This window comes from Copadichromis virginalis, linkage group LG11 (assembly GCF_057382275.1).
Source record: "Copadichromis virginalis isolate Kocher_CV1m ecotype Utaka linkage group LG11, C_Virginalis_male_GT1.1, whole genome shotgun sequence".
Taxonomy (NCBI): domain Eukaryota; kingdom Metazoa; phylum Chordata; class Actinopteri; order Cichliformes; family Cichlidae; genus Copadichromis; species Copadichromis virginalis.
In genome coordinates this window covers 11,622,815-11,644,073 of record NC_140628.1, presented here as the reverse complement: position 1 = coordinate 11,644,073, position 21,259 = coordinate 11,622,815, and the positions used below count along the sequence as shown (strand labels likewise).

Sequence of the window (21,259 nt, the reverse complement as noted above, 5' to 3'; positions counted from 1 at the left end):
TGGACAATTATGTTGCTTCCACAGGCATCAACCATCCAACTACAAGAGATGAAGATCTTATCCACGGAGGATGGTTTACTTCCCTCCAGAAACCATTTGTTTCCATTTATTGCTCATCCAGGGGCTGCTTCAGGATTTAATTGAAGACCTTTCAATGATCATCAACATCAGTGAGGCAGTAACCATTAAACCTTCTTGGTACGCAGTTATCCTCACCTGCCTTACAACACTAGCATTTGTTAGAAAATGGAACTTTTCTGTAAAGAAAGATGCATCAGCGTTTTAACGATATTCCCCCACTTTTTCATATTTCAAAGCAGTGTTTAACACCACCCTAAAACTATCTGCTCCCTGGTGAATACCCACCAGCGTCAGATGGATGAATTGCACATAAATCAAAGTGGTGAAGGTCAGCTGAATCAGTCCTCAGCTGACGCCGGTGCAGCAGTGTCAGGTCATGTGCTGTGAAGGGCTCAGACTGCGTTCAGCATGGCTCTGTCTCAGCCTTCCTTCCGTTGGCTGCTTTATTTGTAACATCTCAAAACTTAAAAAAAAATCTAAAAAAAATATAATGAATCGGTTTACTTCCACACAGAGACTGATCTTCAGGATATTTGGATAAAGACTTGAAACATTTATTATCTCTCTTTTTTTTTTAAGTTTGTGCATGTAGAATTATTTAATAGCTTTACATATTATACCCAAGCAAAAAGAGGGACTGATTCAAGGATTTTTCTTATATTCAGGAATGGGGGCAACGGATCAGAAACTGATACAGCATTAAATCTGCATTAGAAAACACTGGGCATGACTTTTAGGCTCATCACCTCTCTATTAAATAAGATACAGTGGTTCCAACATAAAAAATTTTTTGTATTGGGGAACTTTTTGTAGTTTGTTAAGTATTTTGTTAAATGAAGCAAAATATTGTAAAATAATGTTGCAAATCATGCACTGCAAGTTAATTTGTGTCACGTATTAGCATCAAAATATATATTAAAATATACTTAAAATATAAAGGAATAATAAAAACATAATGGAAATAATAATAATAATAATACTTAATTTATTAATTAGAAAAGTATTATTATATGGCATAGTCTACAAATAGAATTTATATTTTATGTTCATTATCTAAATCAGCAGAAATAATTAATATAAAACATTTCTTTTATTGCAATGTCCTATTTAGAGTATCCCAGATTAATATCATTGGGGGTACTGGGGTGGTAATTAAATTTCGAAAGCTGGGGCATGTCTGGCCCCCGGTGCCCCCCTTTTAGATGCACCCCTGGAAAAAATGCTGACTCTCTTGATGTGTTCAATTTCAAGTTGGAAATCAGAATTTCTGAGTTGCCAGACGAGATTTTAAAGCGAAACACCCCCTCAAGTCAGAACTACAACTTGAATCAGCAACACCAACCCCACTTAACAATCCAAGATGGTGGTGGTACAAAAAACTTAGTAAGAATTAAAAAAGAACAAAATGTAGCGATTTTGTGTGTAGACTGCATTTCCTTAGAGAATAACACATAGTTAAATTATTTATTTAATGTAAAGCCCATTAACTTCAGTTATCAGGTATCAATAATCCCTGAGTCCACAAAATTAAAACATTATCAGATTTTGAGGTGTCTGGCCCCCGGTGCCCCCCTTTTAGATGCGCCCCTGGACAAAGTGCTGACTCTCCCGGTGGGTTCAATTTGAAGCTGGAAATCAGAATTACTGAGTTACCAATGCAGATTTTAAACCACAACGCCTGCCTCAAGTCAGACTGAAAGCTTGAATCAGCACCACCAACCCCAACTTAACAATGGGTCGTAATAAGTCGCTAACTATAACTATGAAGCAGAATCAGCTCCATCTGATAAAGACTGTGTTTACACATAAACAGACTACACATTTCAGCATTCTGGTCACAGATGATGCTGTTTGCAAGATCAGGTATAACACCTGTGTGAATTTGGTAAACTATAAAACTCTGTCACTTGTTCACATGAATTTCCTGTAAATCCTAAATCTAAAAAAAGCTACTACTTTGAATTTGCTCTATATTTCAAAAGTCATTGCATAAGTGGTAGCTGGTTTGGCTCAACCCACAGATTATTTGCTTTGTTTTGCTGCTTTATTCCTCCCTCTATGAGAGTGTTGCTGTGATCTCAGAAGAAGGCGAGAGGAACTCGCTGTGTGTTGTCTTTGTTTTGCTTTGACAAATGGCCACACTCTCTCAGTGCTGGTACAGAATGAAACCAACGTGTGAAGAGCTTAGTTTTGTAAATGGGAGATAAGTATGAAGAAAAGAAAAAGCCAAACAGCCTCAGCCACAGGAAAAAATAAGTTGAATAAATGTCTGTCAGTCCATTCTGCATTTCGTTTTTGTGCGTAGAAATGACAAATACAGGCACTGTGAATTTCAGCTTTACTCTGAGAGGGTAAAGCAACAACTACTGCAAGGACATTTCTGCATACGGCAGTTCAATGCAGTGTTGTGTGTGTGTGTACCTGTTTCTGTTAGTGTGCATGTCTCGCATGTTATGTACTAAAACATTATTGGAGAGAGTCTCGATTCTAGAGGGACGTGTTTCTGTATGAATCTATGTCATTGTATTGTGTGTGTGTGTGTGTGTGTGTGTGTGTGTGTGTGTGTGTGTGTGTGTGTGTGTGTGTGTGTGTGTCTGTGTGTCTGGGAGAGAAAGAACAAAGGTTCAGCAGAAGAGGAACAATTGAAGGCTGGAGCCATTCATCAGCTGCACAGCACCTTGCTATTCCCCTATGATATATGAGACAGGAGAGAGGAAATTACACAGCACAAAGAATGTGGACCTGGTGGACAGGACCGTCATTAGCAAACACAAAATGGGAACAATTTTTTCTTCCTTGGGGGAGGGGGGCACTTTTTACAGAAGGATGAAGATTAGGTATCATAAAAAGTAAAAGACAATCAATTAAATACTCAAAGAAATCTCAATAATAATAATATTTTTCTTTAACTTTTAGTGCCCTGCAATATGCTTCTGAATGTTAGAATTCATCCATTGAATGTCAGAGAAGGTATCATGAAATGGACTGATTCTTGTATAGTGCTTTTCTACTCTCGCGGAGTACTCAAAGCGCTGTATACAGCACGCCTCATTCATCCCTGCACTTCTAAAGTCAAGTGCAACTAATAAACATTCTCACACAATCACACTCCGATGAACGCATCGCAGGGCAATTTGGGGTTAGTATCTTACCCAAGGATATTTGGCATGCAGACTGGGGGAGCCAGGAATCGAACCACCAACCTTCCAATCAGTAGCTGATTTGCTCTACAACCTGAGCCACAGCCAAAGCTGTTTACTTGCCATTGGGAGCCAGTCTGCCAGCTACTTAGGCCCAAAAAATTCTGAGTGACCCAATGCAGTCCAGAAAAAAAAAAAAAAAAAGAGTCCTCAGCTTTTGTTTTCAACATGATCTGTGAGAGACTATTTCAGTTTTGCCCAATTTGAGGACGACAGTATTGGCCTTTAGCAACTCGGGGGAGGAACTTCTAAATGTCGCCCAAAAGTTCACATTGGAAGCAGTGTACAACGGCTTTACCTGTACTTAACATTAAATGGCAACTTCGTCAGGTACACCTGTTCAACCGCCCTTATCGCCAGTATCTTATCAGCCAATCGCAAAGCAGCAACTCAGTGCATTTAGGCATGCAGACTTGGACATAACGACCTGCTGAAGTTCAAACCAAGCATCACAATGGGGAAGAAAGGTGACTTTGAACATGGCGTGATTGTTGGTTCCAGACAAAGTAATTTAGAAACTGCTGAACTGCTGGGATTTTCCAGTGGAACTCTCTCTAGTGTTTACAGAGAACAGTCTGAACAAGAGGAAATATCCAGTGAGTGGCAACAACTGCCTCAAAGTGATAGGAAGACAAAATTAACTCAAATAACCTCTTGTTACAACCCGGGTATACCTTAAAGAGATGGGCTACAGCAGCAAAAAACACTCCTGGTGCCACTCCTGTTGGGGGAGAACAGTTCACATGGGCTCAAGCAAAATGCAATAACAGAAGATTGGAAAAATACTGAGTCTCAATTTCTGCAGACATCCAGATACTAAGGTCACACTTTGGAGTGAACGACATGTAAACGCCACAGCCAAACCAAGTAGTGTTGATGAACATGTCCATCCCTTTATGACCACATTGTACCATGTGGCAAAGCTCAGATCAGCTCAAACTGAGTTTTGAACATGGCACTGAGTGATTGTACTCAAATGGCCTCCATAGTCACCAGATCTCAATCCAGTGGAGCACCTTACAGATGTGGTGGATCAGAAGATTAACATCATGGCCGTGCAGCTGTCAAAATCTCTGAGGAATGTTTCCAGCAAATTGTTGAATCTGTGCCGTGAAGTGTGGTTTGTCTGTGCAGGTGCACAGCAGTTCAACTGCAGTGTTAGTTTTAGCTTTTTTAGCCAGTAAGGTCATATTTTTGCTTGGTGTCAGTCATATGAAATATATGTCCACTATGCAACAAACTGGTCTTAGATATTTAAAGCATGTGACATAAACCATCAAACACATTTGTAATAAATCAAAGGAGCTTGCAAAGAAAAGCGTCTGGACTGGCATCTGGGACTCTCCACCATTTGACCTTAGAACTGAAGAAGCTTCTCGGATGAGAGGTGAAACGTCTTCAAGCAACTTAAAGAAGTCCAGACGCTTTTCTTTGCAAGCTCCTTTGACTACGATGACCTGGATGACTGAGAACCTTCACAGACATTTTGCAATAAATCAAAATTTTAATCTGAAAAATGTCAAAAAGTGCAACCTGGCGTAATCAGTACTTTTCTCAAATAACTGTAAAAAGTTTTAAAGTCTTAGCTACATATTCTCCTGCTCCCCTCCAGCTCTGCAGAGCATTTTACCATCTTTCAGCTCATTGTTTGGTTTTTGTTTGGCCTGCTTTCACTGCTTGTCTTTTAACCACTGATTCCAGACACAGCAGGCAACCAAAAAGACGCCTGCACACTACAAAAACCAACAAAAAGCACAGATGCACCAAGTTTATAGTTATCTTGTAAAAACGGTGAAATATTTAGCATCTAAATGGTCATTTAAATTCTATTTCACAGAGGAAAACCAAGGTTAGCGAGTTGCTTAAAGCAGTGAAGCCAAACCAGCAAATACAGGGCTGGAGAGAAATTAACCTTGATAAGCAAGTGCTGACTTGAGCATTATGGGGGAATCGGCAGCCATAGTCAGCCAGATATATCTCTAAGGGACCAGGTAGAAACCAAAGAGACATTCTCATCCGAGTACAAAAGTAAAGCATGGAATGACAAAAGCAAAGAGAAAAGCTGCTTGGAGAAGACAAAAGGTAAATATGCGGTGTCTTTAGAGGTTGTGATACCTTGTGAAAAAGACATTTTTTCCATCCTTGTCTTTTAAGCTTTTGACCTCGTGATGAAATGGACAGGCTGGCCACAACAAACTCCACCTTGAATGTCAAACACATCCCGCTGTGCATAATATTACCTGAGCTTCTGTATAATTTGATTCATGGCTCGATCCATCTGCCTAGACTTCACAAAAAAAGAGCAACCATATGCAGTGATTTTCTGCCCCGCTTTTGTCCTCCCCGTATAAATTATAAAAGTTCCCGATTGGCACCAGGCTGAAAGACAACATCACAGTCTTTTATTTTTAACTTTATTCCCCTTTTTTTAGACTAACCCTCGACTTTCTCCTTTACAAGGACTTGCAAGAGGAAGCAACTTCATGTAGTACAAGGGTCACAGCTGTGGAAAAAAAATTACTACGTTGTTTTTGCCATTTGCCCCCAGCAAACAGCAAATGTATTTGAGCCTTTAGGCAGGTAAAGTAACTGACAGGAAGGGAAGCAGGAAAAAGGGTGCCATCAACAATCTGTGACGTACTGAGCATGAATGATAAGAAAATCTGGCACTAAACAAGTCCAACTGCCAGGTTTAGAATCTATGAGTAGACAGGTGAGAACAGGTGTGTGTGAGTGGGCGGGAAGGACAGGTGCCTGGGATTGGTACAGTCTGAGGACATCTAGTGGCTGCATGGAGATTTTACACAGCAAACAGCCACTAGATGGCTCAGCAACATCATCTTAAATCCAAACAGGATGATTAGCCTTAATTCAAAGACCAAGCACATGTCATTAACCAACCACAGTTCGTCGGTAAAAAGCTGCAGGAGTGTTTGCCCAGTTCCAATCCTGGATGCTATTACTGTTCAGCAGCTTTTGTCTCCTTTGCACAATTAAGCTTCAACAACCTGAGCCAGGTTTACTGTCTGTGTGCTGCTGTTTTTTTGGATAAAGAGCTTGAAGTGCTCAAGACAGCATGCATTTAGCCATCAAACACATGTATAAAACCCTCTAGACTAAGCTTTCAACCCACTTGTGGAGGCTAAAGTGGTTTAATTAGCTAACTGCAGCTAATTAGATCCATCAGTAAGAGTGAGCAAAATCAATAGTCTCATTATGGAAATGGAAAGCCTGTTGTGGTAAACAACAGTAAACTGGTTTAGTATAATTAACCAATAAAAAGACCTGATTCAAAGGTAATACTGACTCTAGTATCGCTTAATGTTTGGGATGCATGCTATAAATCGTGGCAGCTGATTGGAAACGTTTCCAAAAACCACTTACTTTGTCTTACTGGCATGTTGAGACTGATTAGTTATTAATGGCTGCACCTCTGTTGTTGGCAGCAAAATCCAATTACTCCATAAACACAGTACTGGAGTATCTGTGTGATGTATGGTGTGTTTTCAGTACATAAATTATCTGTCACAGAGACAACTTCCACAGGACGGTTACGGGCCTCCCTCTGTGATGTGTCAGTAACCAAAATAATTCATCAGTGCTGCTTTCGACTGACGAGTATCAGCAGGATGGCAGCGTCGCACCACTGATGTGGTAATCTGCGATCATGCTTCGTCGCAGTAGGTTAAACGCCACCTGGGAGCGCCACATCCCAGCAGCACGTTTGAATTTGCATCACTATAATACTGTGTGAGAAATTCAAAGGTGCTCTCCTCTGTGTGTTATCCCAGGTAAGATGGACACAATGTAAAAAAAGGAAGTGAGAGGGCACGGCTTCTCCTTTCCACATGAAAGGTGAAGTGAAATATCACCGTGCTGTCTGACGGCAAAAGATATTGAGCATAAAAAAATAGTAGGTATATAGATGCCCCATTGAAATGTAGTAACCTGTGGAAAGAGGATAAAAGCTTCGATCACCTATTTGTTATTCAATCTGCTTCAGTCGTGCCTTGGAAAGAGCTGCTAAAGAAAAAGAACCAGTTTTTGAAAGGAAGCTTAATTCGATGGCACTCAGACTTGAGGGGACAAACAAAGCAAAGTCATAAAGATCATCGAGCCGTCTCCCATCCTCTTGCTGCTCGCTTGCCTCTTTTGCATCTCCAATTAAGACTCCCTCCTTTGCGCCATAGAGGCAATTTCCCCTCTATCTCATCTCCTCTCGTGTTATAATGGGCGACCGTGGCTCAGGGGGTTGGGAATCGCATCTGTAACCGGAAGGTCGCCGGTTCGATCCCTGGGCTCTCTGTCCTGGTCGTTGTGTCCTTGGGCAAGACACTTTACCCTACTTGCCTACTGGTGTTGGCCAGAGGGGCCGATGGCGCGATATGGCAGCCTCGCTTCTGTCAGTCTGCCCCAGGGCAGCTGTGGCTACAACTGTAGCTGCCTCCACCAGTGTATGAATGTGAGAGTGAATGAATAGTGGCATTGTAAAGCGCTTTGGGTGCCTTGAAAAGCGCTATATAAATCCAATCCATTATTATTATTATCTCTTCACCAGCAGCCCTGTGGGCAAGCTAGGCATATAGTAGACATCACAAAGTGGCTGAACAGTGAGGATGACAGAAGTCCAGAGGAGCTCCAGAATGATTCTGTTTTTCTCCATCTTTGCATGCATCTGCTGTACTCCTGACATTTTTGGTGAACAAAAAACTTTATATGCGAATCTATGCTCCCAGTGGGAGAGGCGATAGAAACAAGGTTTTCTTTAAACCCCCCAAAATGTGTAGAGATGAGCATGAAGATACGGATTCAACTATTAATTAATGTAAAGAAGGTTTCAGCTGTAACTAAATCTGCCTTTTTAGCAATGTTGTTGGAAAATCCACAAGGCAATTTCAGTCACAGGCTTACTATAATAGACACAGAGTGAGTGAGTGAGTGTGTATTAGTCTTCAAACTCAAACTTCAAATATTTATGTAGATCCTATGTTTGTAACTTGATCTATATCCACAGCATATAGATCATATATGACATCATCGTGTTGCCTAGGAACTACCAATGGGCTAGAATGACAATTTTTTTTTTTTAGGAGATGAACAGCATCTCCTGTATCGATTTAGTTTTAAAAAAAAAAAAAAATCTATCACTCCTAACCAGTCATGATGGATGGCTGCCCCTTCCTGAATGTTATTCCTCCACTTAAAAGGGAGTTTTTCCTTCCCACTGTTGCCAAGTGGTTGCTCATAGGGGCCTGTCTGATTACTGGGATCATTGTAGGGTCTTTACTGGACAATATAACTTGACTGTGACTTGGTGCTATATAAATGAAATTGAACTGAGTTGAAATTACTTTCCTGGAACAGCTTGATATTTAATTTCTCCATCAAGTATCAGTTTACAAACATTATGATCAGGCCAAACAACACTGCTGCATGGGGATGTACTATTGATATAATGATCTTATTATGACAATAACAGTGAACTCAAAACTATGCTTACTGAACGAGACAGTGAAAAAAATGATTACAGTACATCAGACTTTCATTTTTCATAACTAAATATCCCCGTGTAGTTGTTCTTTTAATATTTCTAATATTTAAATTTGCAAACACCATTTAAAAACAACTCTAAAATCTATATGCAATCTGATCAATACGATGCTCCTGCTACAACACAATGCTACAATGCTTTATTTGTACATTCAAAATCTTTATTTGAGGTGAATGGTTGTCAGAAAGGTTATAACTCAAAGGCTAATTTACTATTTTAATTTCTTTTGATGTCATGAACTCATTTTTCGGTTCTCTCTTTCTCTTTTATTTCAAAGTTTTCTTAAAATGATGAAATTATTATTGATGTTCCTGTTTGATAAACTGGAGTCACAATGCACCAGATTATTACTAGTAGAGTATAGCACTTCTCTCCATCCTTTTAACCATCATCTAAACAACTCAGCCTTTAACACAGTGTCTGCATTCCTCCGCTTTCTCCGTTTGTTCTTGTTCCAAACTGAACCTCTGGAATAGACCTTAAATGCCCCTCATGAGTAAGACCTTAACTACAAATTGCTCCTACTTAAATGTTTCTCTTGAGAGTTGTGGAGATGTTAATTCACTATTTTCCATTAAAACACCTGGTAAACTTTTCTCAGGAGAATTTTATAACAGTAAAAAGAAAACAGTGATAATTTTGGACAGGAAAAAAAAGGGAATAACACCAAAACAATTAACTTTTAACCGTGATCAAACTTGAGTTTGCTGATTTTCCAGATAAGCCCATTAGTATATCAAAAGTATAAAAGGAGAGCGGATATAATCTATTATAACAACCGCATTTGAAATAAATGCTAATGTTGCATTTATTATCAGAATCAGAGAAACTTAGTAATCCCAGAGCCAATTGAGTTGTCATAGCAGCAAATATACAACAAACACTCATATAAAATGAGTGTAGAAACAGAATTATGATAGATAAATATGTAGTAGGAAACTATTTCATTATTATTAGTCTTATTTATCCAGATAAAAGTCTGACTGAGTTTAAAATCTCTTTTTTCAAGCGAGAGCTGGCCAACCTGAAGTTACAACAAATGCAACAAAACCAATAAAACAAATAGAGAAACGGACACAAACATGTGAATCATATGCAATAACAGATCATTGAAAGCAGTCACGCTGACCAAAAGACCTATTCTGCTGTTCATTTAAAATCGACTTGCACTCCCTCACTATAGTTGCGGCCAGTGTTGGGAAGGTTACTTTTAAAATGTATTCCATTACAGATTACAGAATACATGCCCCAAAATGTATTCTGTAACGTATTCCGTTACGTTACTCAATGAGAGTAATGTATTCTGAATACTTTGGATTACTTAATATATTATCATGCTTTTTACAACTACGTGAATGTACTATTGCTGTGATTTATTACTGTTACTGAAGGTCCGCGGCACCGAACTGGACCTCTGACTAATACGGTTCCGTGTCGGGCTCGTAGCCGAAAAATAGCTTTAGTTTGTTGTGTCAGTCAACTTTGCTAGCGAGAGACAGAGAGAGGCGTTGAAAGGCTGCTCCAACGGAACTTATTGTTTCGGAGGAAAACACGAACACGGTGTACAGTCGAGTCTTAATAGCTTACTTACAACTGGGCTCATCGGGCACTCTTCTTGGCTGCAGTGGTTATTATTATATTTACATGCTTCCAGCTCCCGTTTTTGCTCGATGACAGCTCATACTTTTCCACTCGCCTTTTTCTCCCTCCTCGCGCTCACAGACACATAACGTGTATGGCAGTCCATTCTCCCTGCAGCACGGACTACACTGCCCATGATGCTACATTCTTTAGAGCTATACCTGTAGCATTCTGCCTATTAGCTTAGCACAACAACAAAAAGGCGCTCTCTCACCCAGGAAACACGCAGAGAGAGAGCGTCACCCTGTAACCATGGCAACCGTAACGCTGCCACCTGTAACAACAGAAGGTAGCTGTCAAACAAAACCCAAACAGTCCTGACCCGCGACAATATGAAACCGGAAAGTACCGCAGTGTAATCCATTTATTTCAACAAAGCAACTGTATTCTAAATACCACCTTTTTAAACAGTAACTGTAACGGAATACAGTTACTCATATTTTGTATTTTAAATACGTAACGGCGGTACATGTATTCCGTTACTCCCCAACACTGGTTGCGGCAATTTCCGGAAATAGGGGCAGTGTATTTTAAATTCTTTGCATTATATTGTGAGAGCGTGGGCTTTTCTGGTTGTGGTTTCAACCCTGGACACACAAACAAGAAGGAACCAGCCCAAGCAGAGATTTAGAGATAAAAACCAACCACTGGGCGAGTGTGCAGATATACAGATGTAACCAGACAGTCATGTGTTTAAATGTTCACTATATGAATTAAAAAATAATGTTGCTTGATATGCTCTAAAAATCAATGAATGCATGTTTAAATCAAAAACTACAGTTCCCTTCAATTTCCTACTTGTCTTTCCCCACATCATTATTATTATTATTATTATTATTATTATTTTAATTAAGACACGTTATACACGCAAGTGGAAAAAAAACATGTGCAAGAGTAGTTGCAGACAGACAAATGTAATATTTTAAATTGTTCCAGTAAAAACAGTGAATGCAGTTTTTTTAAGCTTGTTTCATGTCTAGGCAGCAAAGTATTTTACATCAATTTTTTCCAAGTTCAGTGTGAAACCAACAAAAAGGTGATGTTAAAATGTCCTGCGACCTGACAAGGTAAGTGCTGTGTTTAAATTCAATCAAGGAACGGAGGTCAGCAGGCAATCTCTGCAGCAGAGCCTTGTAAATAAAAATAGAAAGCTGCTGCTTTAGATTTGCTCAGTCCAAATTTTTCATATATGATACAGTGGGGTGTAAGAAAGCCGTCTGTGATGAGTCGTCATCCACTGTGATACTGAGAAACAAGAGGCCTTTAAGGTGGCAACAGAAGCATGCATGTAAACAATGTCATCAGAATCAAGCGCAAACAAAATTGTGGATTGAACATTGAGAAACAAGATTTGTTTGCATATAAAAATCCAATTTTCATTTTTAATTTTCTTGACTTGCTCCCAACTCCAAGATCCAGGTGGATGAGTTATAGAAAAATTCACTCCACTTGGAATTTATATAGCAGGGGAAAATATCAAAAGAGGCCAAAACTGCATTGTATGATAATATACTTTTTGATTAGGTAAAGTTGGACATTTTAGCACGGGACTATGTGGGAACTAAATCTCTTTCACTCTGAATACCTACTTTACATTGTATCTCCCTTTGTATACAAATGTGAAGACTCATTCAATCTACTTTGCAATGCAGCAGAGCACTTACATTTACACGTAACATGAGAGGAAAAAACTTACAAAAACCATAGTTACAGTAGCAAAAATGGAAGATTTTCACAGAACAAAACAGAAGAGAATGTAAACACTTACAGTACCACAGAGAGACGCTGTGTAATGGTACATTACAGCAACAAAACAGTGCTGGGATTCAGCGGGCATACAGTCGCTCCTCACTGCTTAGGCCCAGATTCTGATCGACCTCACACCTAATGCTCTCCCTGGCACTCTTTTATATCTTAGAGCATACTGTTGTCTTCACCCTGCTTTACTTCACATGCACAAACACACATCCTTATTCCACTTCTTTAATGAGCACACTGTAAAATGTTTATTTGAGCATCATGCATGTATTAGAGCTGGGCGATAGAACGATAACGATATGTATCGCGATATAACTTTTACTCGATAGAGAAATTAAGCTATCGCGATAGACCTCGCCGCTCTTGTCCTCTTAAAAAAAAAAAAAAAAAAAAAAAAGGTCAGCCAATCCAAATTAGGTAGCGCAGAGCCGAACCAATCACAGCCGCAGCGTCACGTCGCGTGACTTGTTACGTACAGCACAAGTGCCAAGCCGCACGTGTGTTTGTTTGGGAAGCAGCCAGCGGGTAATGGAGGAAATGAGTGTGCCGACTAGAAAAATCAACTGAGCGTGACCGAAGAGAAAACAGATGATGGTTCCAATGCCGGAGAGATTGTCGAACGGAAGAGCCATAGAAGTTCCGTAGTGTGAAGGTATTTCGGCTATTTCAAGTCTGACAAAAACAGAGTAGCGCGCACTGTAAATTGTGCCGAAAGCAAGTCTGGAAATACAATAAACTGGTGCATGCGTCACACTGTGCGCCACGTTATTGTTTCGGTGAAATGAATTTCTACAATACTGTTACTGTTAATTCTACTCTCTGCAGTGTTTAAATGCTTACATATACACACAGTTACTGTCCGTCCACACATACGACTCGGTTCTGCTTCTATGCCCCAGCTTTGTTTACTTTTTCCCACCGAGGCTTCTAGACTTCTGATTGGCCAACATTTCTGCGCGGTTAGGAATCTAGCGCCACCTGCTGCTTTGGCATGTTCATAGCAGCGTTTTCCTTCATTTCTGCCTTTATGTGTGGACGGGATTATTTTTTAAAACGAAAACGGAAAATCTCCGTTTTCAAAAATACCCGTGTACGTGTGGACGTAGCCTCAGTCTCTGACTGGAAGCGCTAATTCGTCATTCGGCTTTTGTCAGACTAAAGTAACTGTTAAAACTGTTTGAAAAGCTCAGCTATACAACAAGGAGAGATTGAGAATTTCCTTTTAGTTCTCAGTTTATTTGATATTGACAAAAGTTAGTCAGTTTTGTCTGTTCTTCTGTAAAACAAACTAAGATTTATTTTTAGAATTAATATTTTGTTTCTAAGTGGAATTGACAATTTAGTCTGTTTCGTTTGTTCTATTTTGAAACTTAAACGCTTTAGCGGCTGCCTTTTGTGTAGTTTGCAATATTTGCCTTTATTTATCTGAAAAAGTCTCATGTTCCTTAAGTACATCTACCCTGTTGAACTTATTATGGGAAATAAATATTTAAATAAAAACAAGCTGCTGATTATTTCACATTTTACTTGTGAGCAACGGCACATTTAAATCTTACAAATATAGTTATTTGGCTTATATCGTGATAGATATCGTTATCGCCTGAAATGAAAAAAACATATCGTGATATGAAAAAATCTCATGTATTGAACATATTTTTGGAGAGCAAAATTACTCATCATAAACTTTGCCTCTTTAGGTCACAATGACATAAGTGACAGGATGTTTAAGACTCATACTGATATCGATATTGGATTTAAAACTCTGATATATCACTTGATAAATGAAAATAGTTTCCTGGTGCCCATATACTGGCTAAAAGCTAACAAAATCCGTCTCAGCTACTCTCTTACTCACGTGGGTTGCCACAGCAGCCAGCACTTTTCCTAAACAACAACCCTAATGGACTTGTGTCTCCTCTCAGCATCAAACCAAGGATCTTTAGTTTGTTAGTTGCATGTGTAAACCACTACACTACGGAGCCATTACAGGCAAACACCTAATATCAGCTTGCTGATATATTGGTTTGGGCTCTACCTGTTTTAGCAAAATGTTTTAGCAAAAACCTGAAGAAAAAGAAAAGAGACTCCTTGCTCTGTTTCATAAAAACAAAACTGAAAGATTTGACATATTTTTTTTGATAACTTTTACTGTCATTCAAGAAGGAAAGTGCCAAATCAAACATGCAGATCCACTGGAGAAAATAAGGAAGTGGCCAAAAAGTATCTACTCAAGCTAGCTGGGTTGGTTAGCAGCTACCCAGCTTTACCCTAATGATAATGGCCGAAAGGCTTAAAGCATTCTAAACAGCATCCTTATCTCATCTTTTTAATACAATCTGTTTAAAACTGAGATGAGGAGAAATTTTACAGCTTTATTGTCTATAGGACATTAGAGCATCTCTGTAGAGGTTTTGACCTAAGTGTTGATAAATACCACTGATATAAAGCTTGGGATGACATTTCTTGCTTTCAAGCCTCAATATGTAAGCAAACTGTGCATGCAGTATGAATCTGTTGTTCTTGAGGCAAGCATTTTCAAATATAAAATATAAACTGAATTTAATATAACGATCCATCTCAGCGGAAAACGCATCCAGTCGATATGGCCGCAACCACCATGAATCTACCGCAGCACACTCCATTAACCCAGAGGACTGGCCGGTCCTAAGATAAGTCAGCAAGTGCGAATCACAGGCAGACAGAAAATGGAAAATAAGGGTTTGGCGTCAAATGTCCCACAGACTGGAAGTGGCATAATGATGGATGCTCATAAGCCTGTCAAAAAACTCAACCTACCTGCCAGCAAAGCAGTCAGGGAGACCGTCGACCAGTCCAAGCAATTACAGATTCAGCTAGACTGCAGCCTGCATCCACAGTATGTAAGAGAATCCCTCAGGGTTTTTATAGAGCGAAGGTGAGGATGTCAGCAGGCTCCAGTCAGGCAGGCCCCACAAACACTGGCTTCTGTGTCTTCTCACCTCATTCTAGTTTATTTTGAGAAGATTTGGAATTCTAGGATGTGCCATTTAAATGAAAGATAACCTGCAAGTATCATAATCGTTCAAGAGAAACATGAATCGGTATTATCTTTAAGATTTGATGAGTGGCGAAATAGGTGATTTTCTTCATCTGCAGGCGTATAGATAATGATGTACTTTTGGAAAACAGTAATATCTATCTCTGCAACATTCTCCCTCTTTGAATTTTTATGTATATTTACAGCATATTTTTTGTAATGATTTATTTTTTCTTTTATTTCCTCTTTTAAAAAGACAACAACAGTCCAACGGCTGGTTATTTGCTCCTCCGAAGATGCCAGAGCGAGAAGATGTGGTACAGATGTGACACTAGCATACATTTTTGGTTTATTCTGACTTTTTCTCTAAAGGTTAAACAACTCTGGAGCTTCCCGCAGTTTGTGCATCATCATGGAAATCATTTCTTCATCACCAGCCAGGAGAGTAAACGTAGCTTCCCTGAAAATACGTACATGGCACATACTTTCTTCCACAGTCCTGAGCCTAGTGCAGCATTTCAGATTTTTAAAACCGATATTAATAACAGAGACAACAAGCAAGGAGCCTCAAAAGAGTTTCTGATATCTAGCTGTAGTTTTGTGACACTATAATTGTAACTGGCAAAGATTAAAACACGAAGCTATTAAATAAAACAAAGAATATTTATTTTAAGAACTGACTCTGCACTTTATTCCCGAGAGGAATATGATGGGTGACAGCAGGGTGCTCCCAGAGAGCTTCGTATACTGTAAAACCTCATCACCATCGCTCATGTTTTTCCTCATTCCCAACCTCTCTTCTCCTGTATTGATCGACCCATTTCTTTCTGTCTCCACTCGTTGCAGATCATCAGCACACCGCCTCCTTCTCATATAAACTTATAATGTCATTGCTACGTTTCACGAAACCCAAGTCATGCCTCAGCGCTACACTTCTGGAGTACAATGGACTAAAAAACAGCCATGCTAACCTTCTAACATGGGGAGACATGTTGAGAGATAGTTTCTGCAAAAATGTTGCAGGAAATCTTTAGAAATTACAGCTATTTTTATACAGAGTCCCTCATTTTCACAGTATAATGAAACTAACATAATTTTAAATATAAAGACTGCTGCTAATACTTGGAAGAAAAATCAAATCAAATCAAATCACTTTTATTGTCACATCACATGTGCAGGTTCATTGGTACAGCACATGTGAGTGAAATTCTTGTGTGCGAGCTTCACAAGCAACAGAGTTGTGCAAAATACAATAATGTAAACAAGCAAAATACAAGAATGGCTACATCTGAAACTAATAAATATATGTACAATATATAATAGTATATGCATTTCAAAAAAACCTTGCAGTCAATAGCGCCTTAAGTCTAGAACCCGTGGACATCACTAAATGTCGTTTCCTTCCTTGAGATGCTCTGGCACACCTTTACTGCACCCAGCTTCATTTGCTGCTTGTTTGTGGGTCTTTCTGCATAAAGCTTAGATCTTCAGTAACTAGAAAGCATCCTCTGTTGGATTGAGATCAGGTGACTGACTTAGCCACTGAAGAATACCTCATTTCATTGCCTTGACAAACTCAATGGTTGCTTTTGCAGTATGCTCTGGCTCATTACCCATTTATAATGTGAAATGCAGTCTGATCGGTTTCACAGCATTTGGATGAATCTGAGCAGAGACTACAGCCCTGTACACGTCACAGTTTATCCTGCTGCTCCTACTAAAAGTGAAATCAAAAATAAAAAAACTACTGACCTGGTTACACTGTAAGCAATATGCCCATGTCATACGACTGCTTCCACAAGGTTTGACAGATGACCCAAAGACATTTTTCAGAACTGTGCAGGCTTGTTTAGATATTTTTTGACAAAGTCTAGTCTGGTCTTCTTTTTCTTGAGTGTAACCAGTGGTTTGCACTTTGTTCACCTCTGTACTCACATTGATGAAAGACTCACTTCCTTGTAAACCTTGACAAGATGAACTTAACTCTTTGAGAGTATTCTTGACATGGTTAGATGCCGTTGTTTTCATTTACCATGGAAATAATTCTGTGATCATGCACTTTAGTTGTCTTCTGTAGTCTTTCAGGCATTTTAGTATTGCTAAGCTAGTTATTGGCTCAGTGGGGCGATCGTGGCTCAAGAGTTGGCAGTTCGTCTTGTAACCGGAAGGTGTGTCGTTGTGTCCTTGGGCAAGACACTTCACCTACTGGTGATGGCCAGAGGGGCCGATGGCGCGATATGGCAGCCTCGCTTCTGTCAGTCTGCCCCAGGGCAGCTGTGGCTACAACTGTAGCTTGCCTCCACCAGTGTGTGAATGTGAGAGTGACTGAATTGTGAAGTGCTTTGGGTGCCTAGAAAAGTGCTATATAGATGCAATCCATTATCATTATTAATGCATTCATTCTTTTCAAGTATGAACAACATTGTGATTTAGAAACTTCAGAAGTTATTGCGATCTCTGATAGATGTATTTTGGGTTTTCAGTCCAATGATGGCTTCCCTCACATGCATCAACACTGTATTTGGGCTTCATGTATAAAATTTCTGCAAGAAGCTATAAAATACAAATTCAACACTTTGAATCAACTTCATATATTAGACTACAATGGCACATATTATTCTGCCTAATTTTTCATAACACCGACAGGGAACCGGCCTGACCTGGCTGTGAAACTACTTGTTATTCAGTTGTCCAATTACTTTTGACCCTCAAAAAGATAGGCGACAGTTTATAAAAAGTTGATGCAAAATTACTGTTAAACCCCTTAAATTAAAGCTAATAGTCTGCAGTTTAATTTCTATTGTTTGACTTCAAATTCACAAAAACTACAAATATGTGTCTTTGTCCAACAAATTGTTGACCTCACTGTATAAGCCTGAGGAAAAAAAAAAAACCACGTTCTCCGACTCAGTCCTCTTTGCTTGGCTGAACATATCAAGCCACTTTTTTCCTCTAACACTTTTTTTTGGCAGAAGCGCCGTCTCACCCATGAGAGAAGACAAATCACCAGTCCACCAGAGGACCCAAGAGGAAAGTCACTCACACTCATATTCACACTCAAAAGCGCTTTGGACCTTCCAGTACAACAAACTTACGTGTCTTTGAACTGAGAAGACACGTGTAACAGTTGTGTGACTCAAACACATTGTGCCTAACTACTAATCGTGGACCATAGAGACTGCAGACAAATGAAATGGGGGGGTGTCTGTAAAAATGCATTGTGTTTTATTAAAGTGTTGGAAAAACAAAGTCAAGGAACACTGAAGTGGCTCTGGCGTATTGTTGTGGCCCAAATGCCAAACCTCTGGTCTAAAAGATACACCTACTGCTGTATTTTGATAGTGGTAGTGCAGACCGATGCACACTCTGCTATGGCTATTTGATTAGTTCGAGATCTGGAGACTGATGAAAACTGCTGCATCTGACTGAGACTGTTTTTATATTCTCTGGATCCTGGAAGAGATCACTACCATTATCACATAAGAAAGATAATCAATCAGGAAAAAGTCTCAATGGCAACAAGGTTCTTTTTTGGGAGAGAGCTTCTTTTTTGGGGGGGGGTCAAGAGTTTGGCATTTTCACCTTTATAAAGGAAAAGCTAAAGTGGGAATTTAGAGATCAGAGGTCAGGGAAGAGTCAGGCCATTTCCTCGAGATTAACAGCTCTTCGTAAGGAAGTTATGAAGGATTTATTAGAAGCTGCCAATCCGCCACCATGCCTCAGAAGCGTTAAAATGGGAGTACTGCTTTAAGAACAGCACACTCCTAACTCTACAGGTGACTTCATCCTTTAAGCCAGATGTCAATGGTAATAAAGCTGAAGGCTGAATATTTGTAACCCCAGAGGTAACCCTTGTCATCACACACTGTATCCAGGGACACAGCGATGAATAATAGATGCAACCAAGGCATACCTCCTTTGATCATTACGACCAAAAACAACTGATATCAAGCAAAACTTCAAAAGAAAGAAGGACTTTAAAAAATAAATAAATTATCTGTTAAATATGACTAGCATGAACTGTTTCACATAAAGACTCATGCTAAAGCACAGCTTAGGGGGTGGGCGGGTGTCACACTGGACACATATATAAAAGCACATGTAATGAATCACATACCTTGAGCAATAGCTATGGACTCGAACCTGTGCAGCTCTCTGAGCAGACAGGTGCGCTCAGACGGATGAAGGCTATAAATAAACTCCTTGGCTCCTCGGGGTGAGTTGAGGGGCTCCATCGGCTCCTTCAGGGGGTGTGTGCCCAGGTGACACCGCTGCACCACCACGGAGAGCGGGGTCTCCGAGGCGAGCTGCACCGGGGATGCTAGAGCGGGCGTTTGGTGGGTTTTGAGCGCGGCTCCGGTCAGACCAGTCCCGGCTCTGAGAGAGAAGGCAGGCCGCAGGACTCTCCGCAAGCAGGGCAGCATCTCTGAGATGGGGAAGTAGAGCGAAGAGCCGGAAACCTGATGGAGCAGAGCAGGCGACACCAGGCCTGGTTATCACCACTTTAAACGCGCACTCACCTAAAACCACATGGCGTAAAGATTTATATAATTATTTATCTCCAGTGTGGAACAATCGCGTCAACAGCCATCGCACGATAACATCCTGTACCCTCCACAGACAGCCAGGCTTACTTAACAGGAGCAAGAACCGGCCTGGCAATGATCACCACACTGACCATGTCGACGAAAAAATATTGATTGGAGCGGATTGAACGCATTTTCTTGGAAACCCAAAGGTGAAAAAACAGATTTGCCAGTTTTCTAACTTGACTTATCGGACTCACCTCAGTCGATGCTCCGCTGTCCCGTCCAACAACCTCCACAGGAAACCTTGAAAACAGTGAGGTCGCTCCGGCTCATACGCGTTCCTCCTTTAAATCCGGTGAGATTTTGCGAAGCCCAAAACCTCTATAACTAGCTGGGTGTTTATACTTAATCGCATTTTTGCGAGCCTGGAGCCCTGTCGGTGTAACCTCTGGCTGACAGGATAATGTGTGAAGCGGATGGGAGGGCACTTAAGCGGCCAGCAGCCCTGGAAATATTTTCCAATGGCAGCGCCGCTTTCCTCCGTGCGTAGCCGTGACGGCACCGCCACACGCACGTACAGTCAGGACTACACTGACGGTATGAGATGATTTTATGCCACATCATCTCATAAATTATCTTTATTTGCTTTATTATTATTATTATTATTATTATTATTATCATCATTGTTAATATTTTTTAAAAATGTTGGTAACCTTTCAGAAGTCAGTGTTGTGCGTATTCTCGCGAGGATACATTCTTACTGTGATTTCGCGCATCATCTGTGGTGTTTATAGTGATAAAGGTCTGTGTTTGTCTCCTGGGTGTGTGCCCATCACTCCCTCTGCTGTTATGCACGTGGAGCATTTGAATTATTCAGCCAGATAAGACAAAACTACCACGACGAAACATGACATCATGTGGAAGTTATTCGTTTTAGAAGGAGAAGCCCGCACCTCAAGGAAAAGTAGTGTCTGTTTCTCATGCGGTTTCTTTTGCTTCCTTTTTTTTGACTGTTTAAATGAGTAGTCCACTGACTATTTCATTGATAAGTATTTCCAGGCCTCTAAGGATGGGTGAAGTAATAAAAAAAAATCCAAGTCGAAGCCTTGAATCAGGTTTGGATGTTTAAACTTGGATAAGGGCGGCCCCTGGTGGCCAAAATCAGGGATAACATTTCTATATTATTAATTAGAAATAACTTCTCGTGTTTAGGCACATTTTAATTAGTGCTTTGTGATCCTGCAAAGGTAAGTAAATACAGGATCAGTATTGCCGACACCAATACTTTCAGCCTATAAGTGTACCATATATAGGGGAGAGCAGATTTATAAAATCATCATCAGTAAAACACTTTTAACTTTCCATAAAAACTAGTGAACAAAACAAATAAATCTTTTAACATTTCATGTTTTGTTTTTTTAAATTGGGCTTTTTGGACACCTGGGACGTACTTGTGCTGATCCTACCCACTAGTATCGATTCA

The 21,259-nt window shown here is 40.0% G+C and overlaps 1 protein-coding gene across 1 annotated transcript in view; it reads right to left on the bottom strand.

The window, feature by feature from the left end:
• The window catches only part of LOC146698153 (transmembrane protein 65-like), a 47,084-nt gene extending 26,759 nt beyond the window's left edge, over positions 1-20,325 (bottom strand). Inside the window, exons 1-2 of the mRNA XM_085473169.1 lie at positions 20,034-20,325; positions 19,365-19,707 (exon numbers count right to left, since the gene is read on the bottom strand). Of these exons, the coding sequence (XP_085329295.1) occupies positions 19,365-19,671 (307 nt within the window). The 5' untranslated portion in view covers positions 19,672-19,707; positions 20,034-20,325. The remainder of the gene's footprint in view (positions 1-19,364; positions 19,708-20,033) is intronic.
• Between the last annotated feature and the right edge of the window lie 934 nt (positions 20,326-21,259).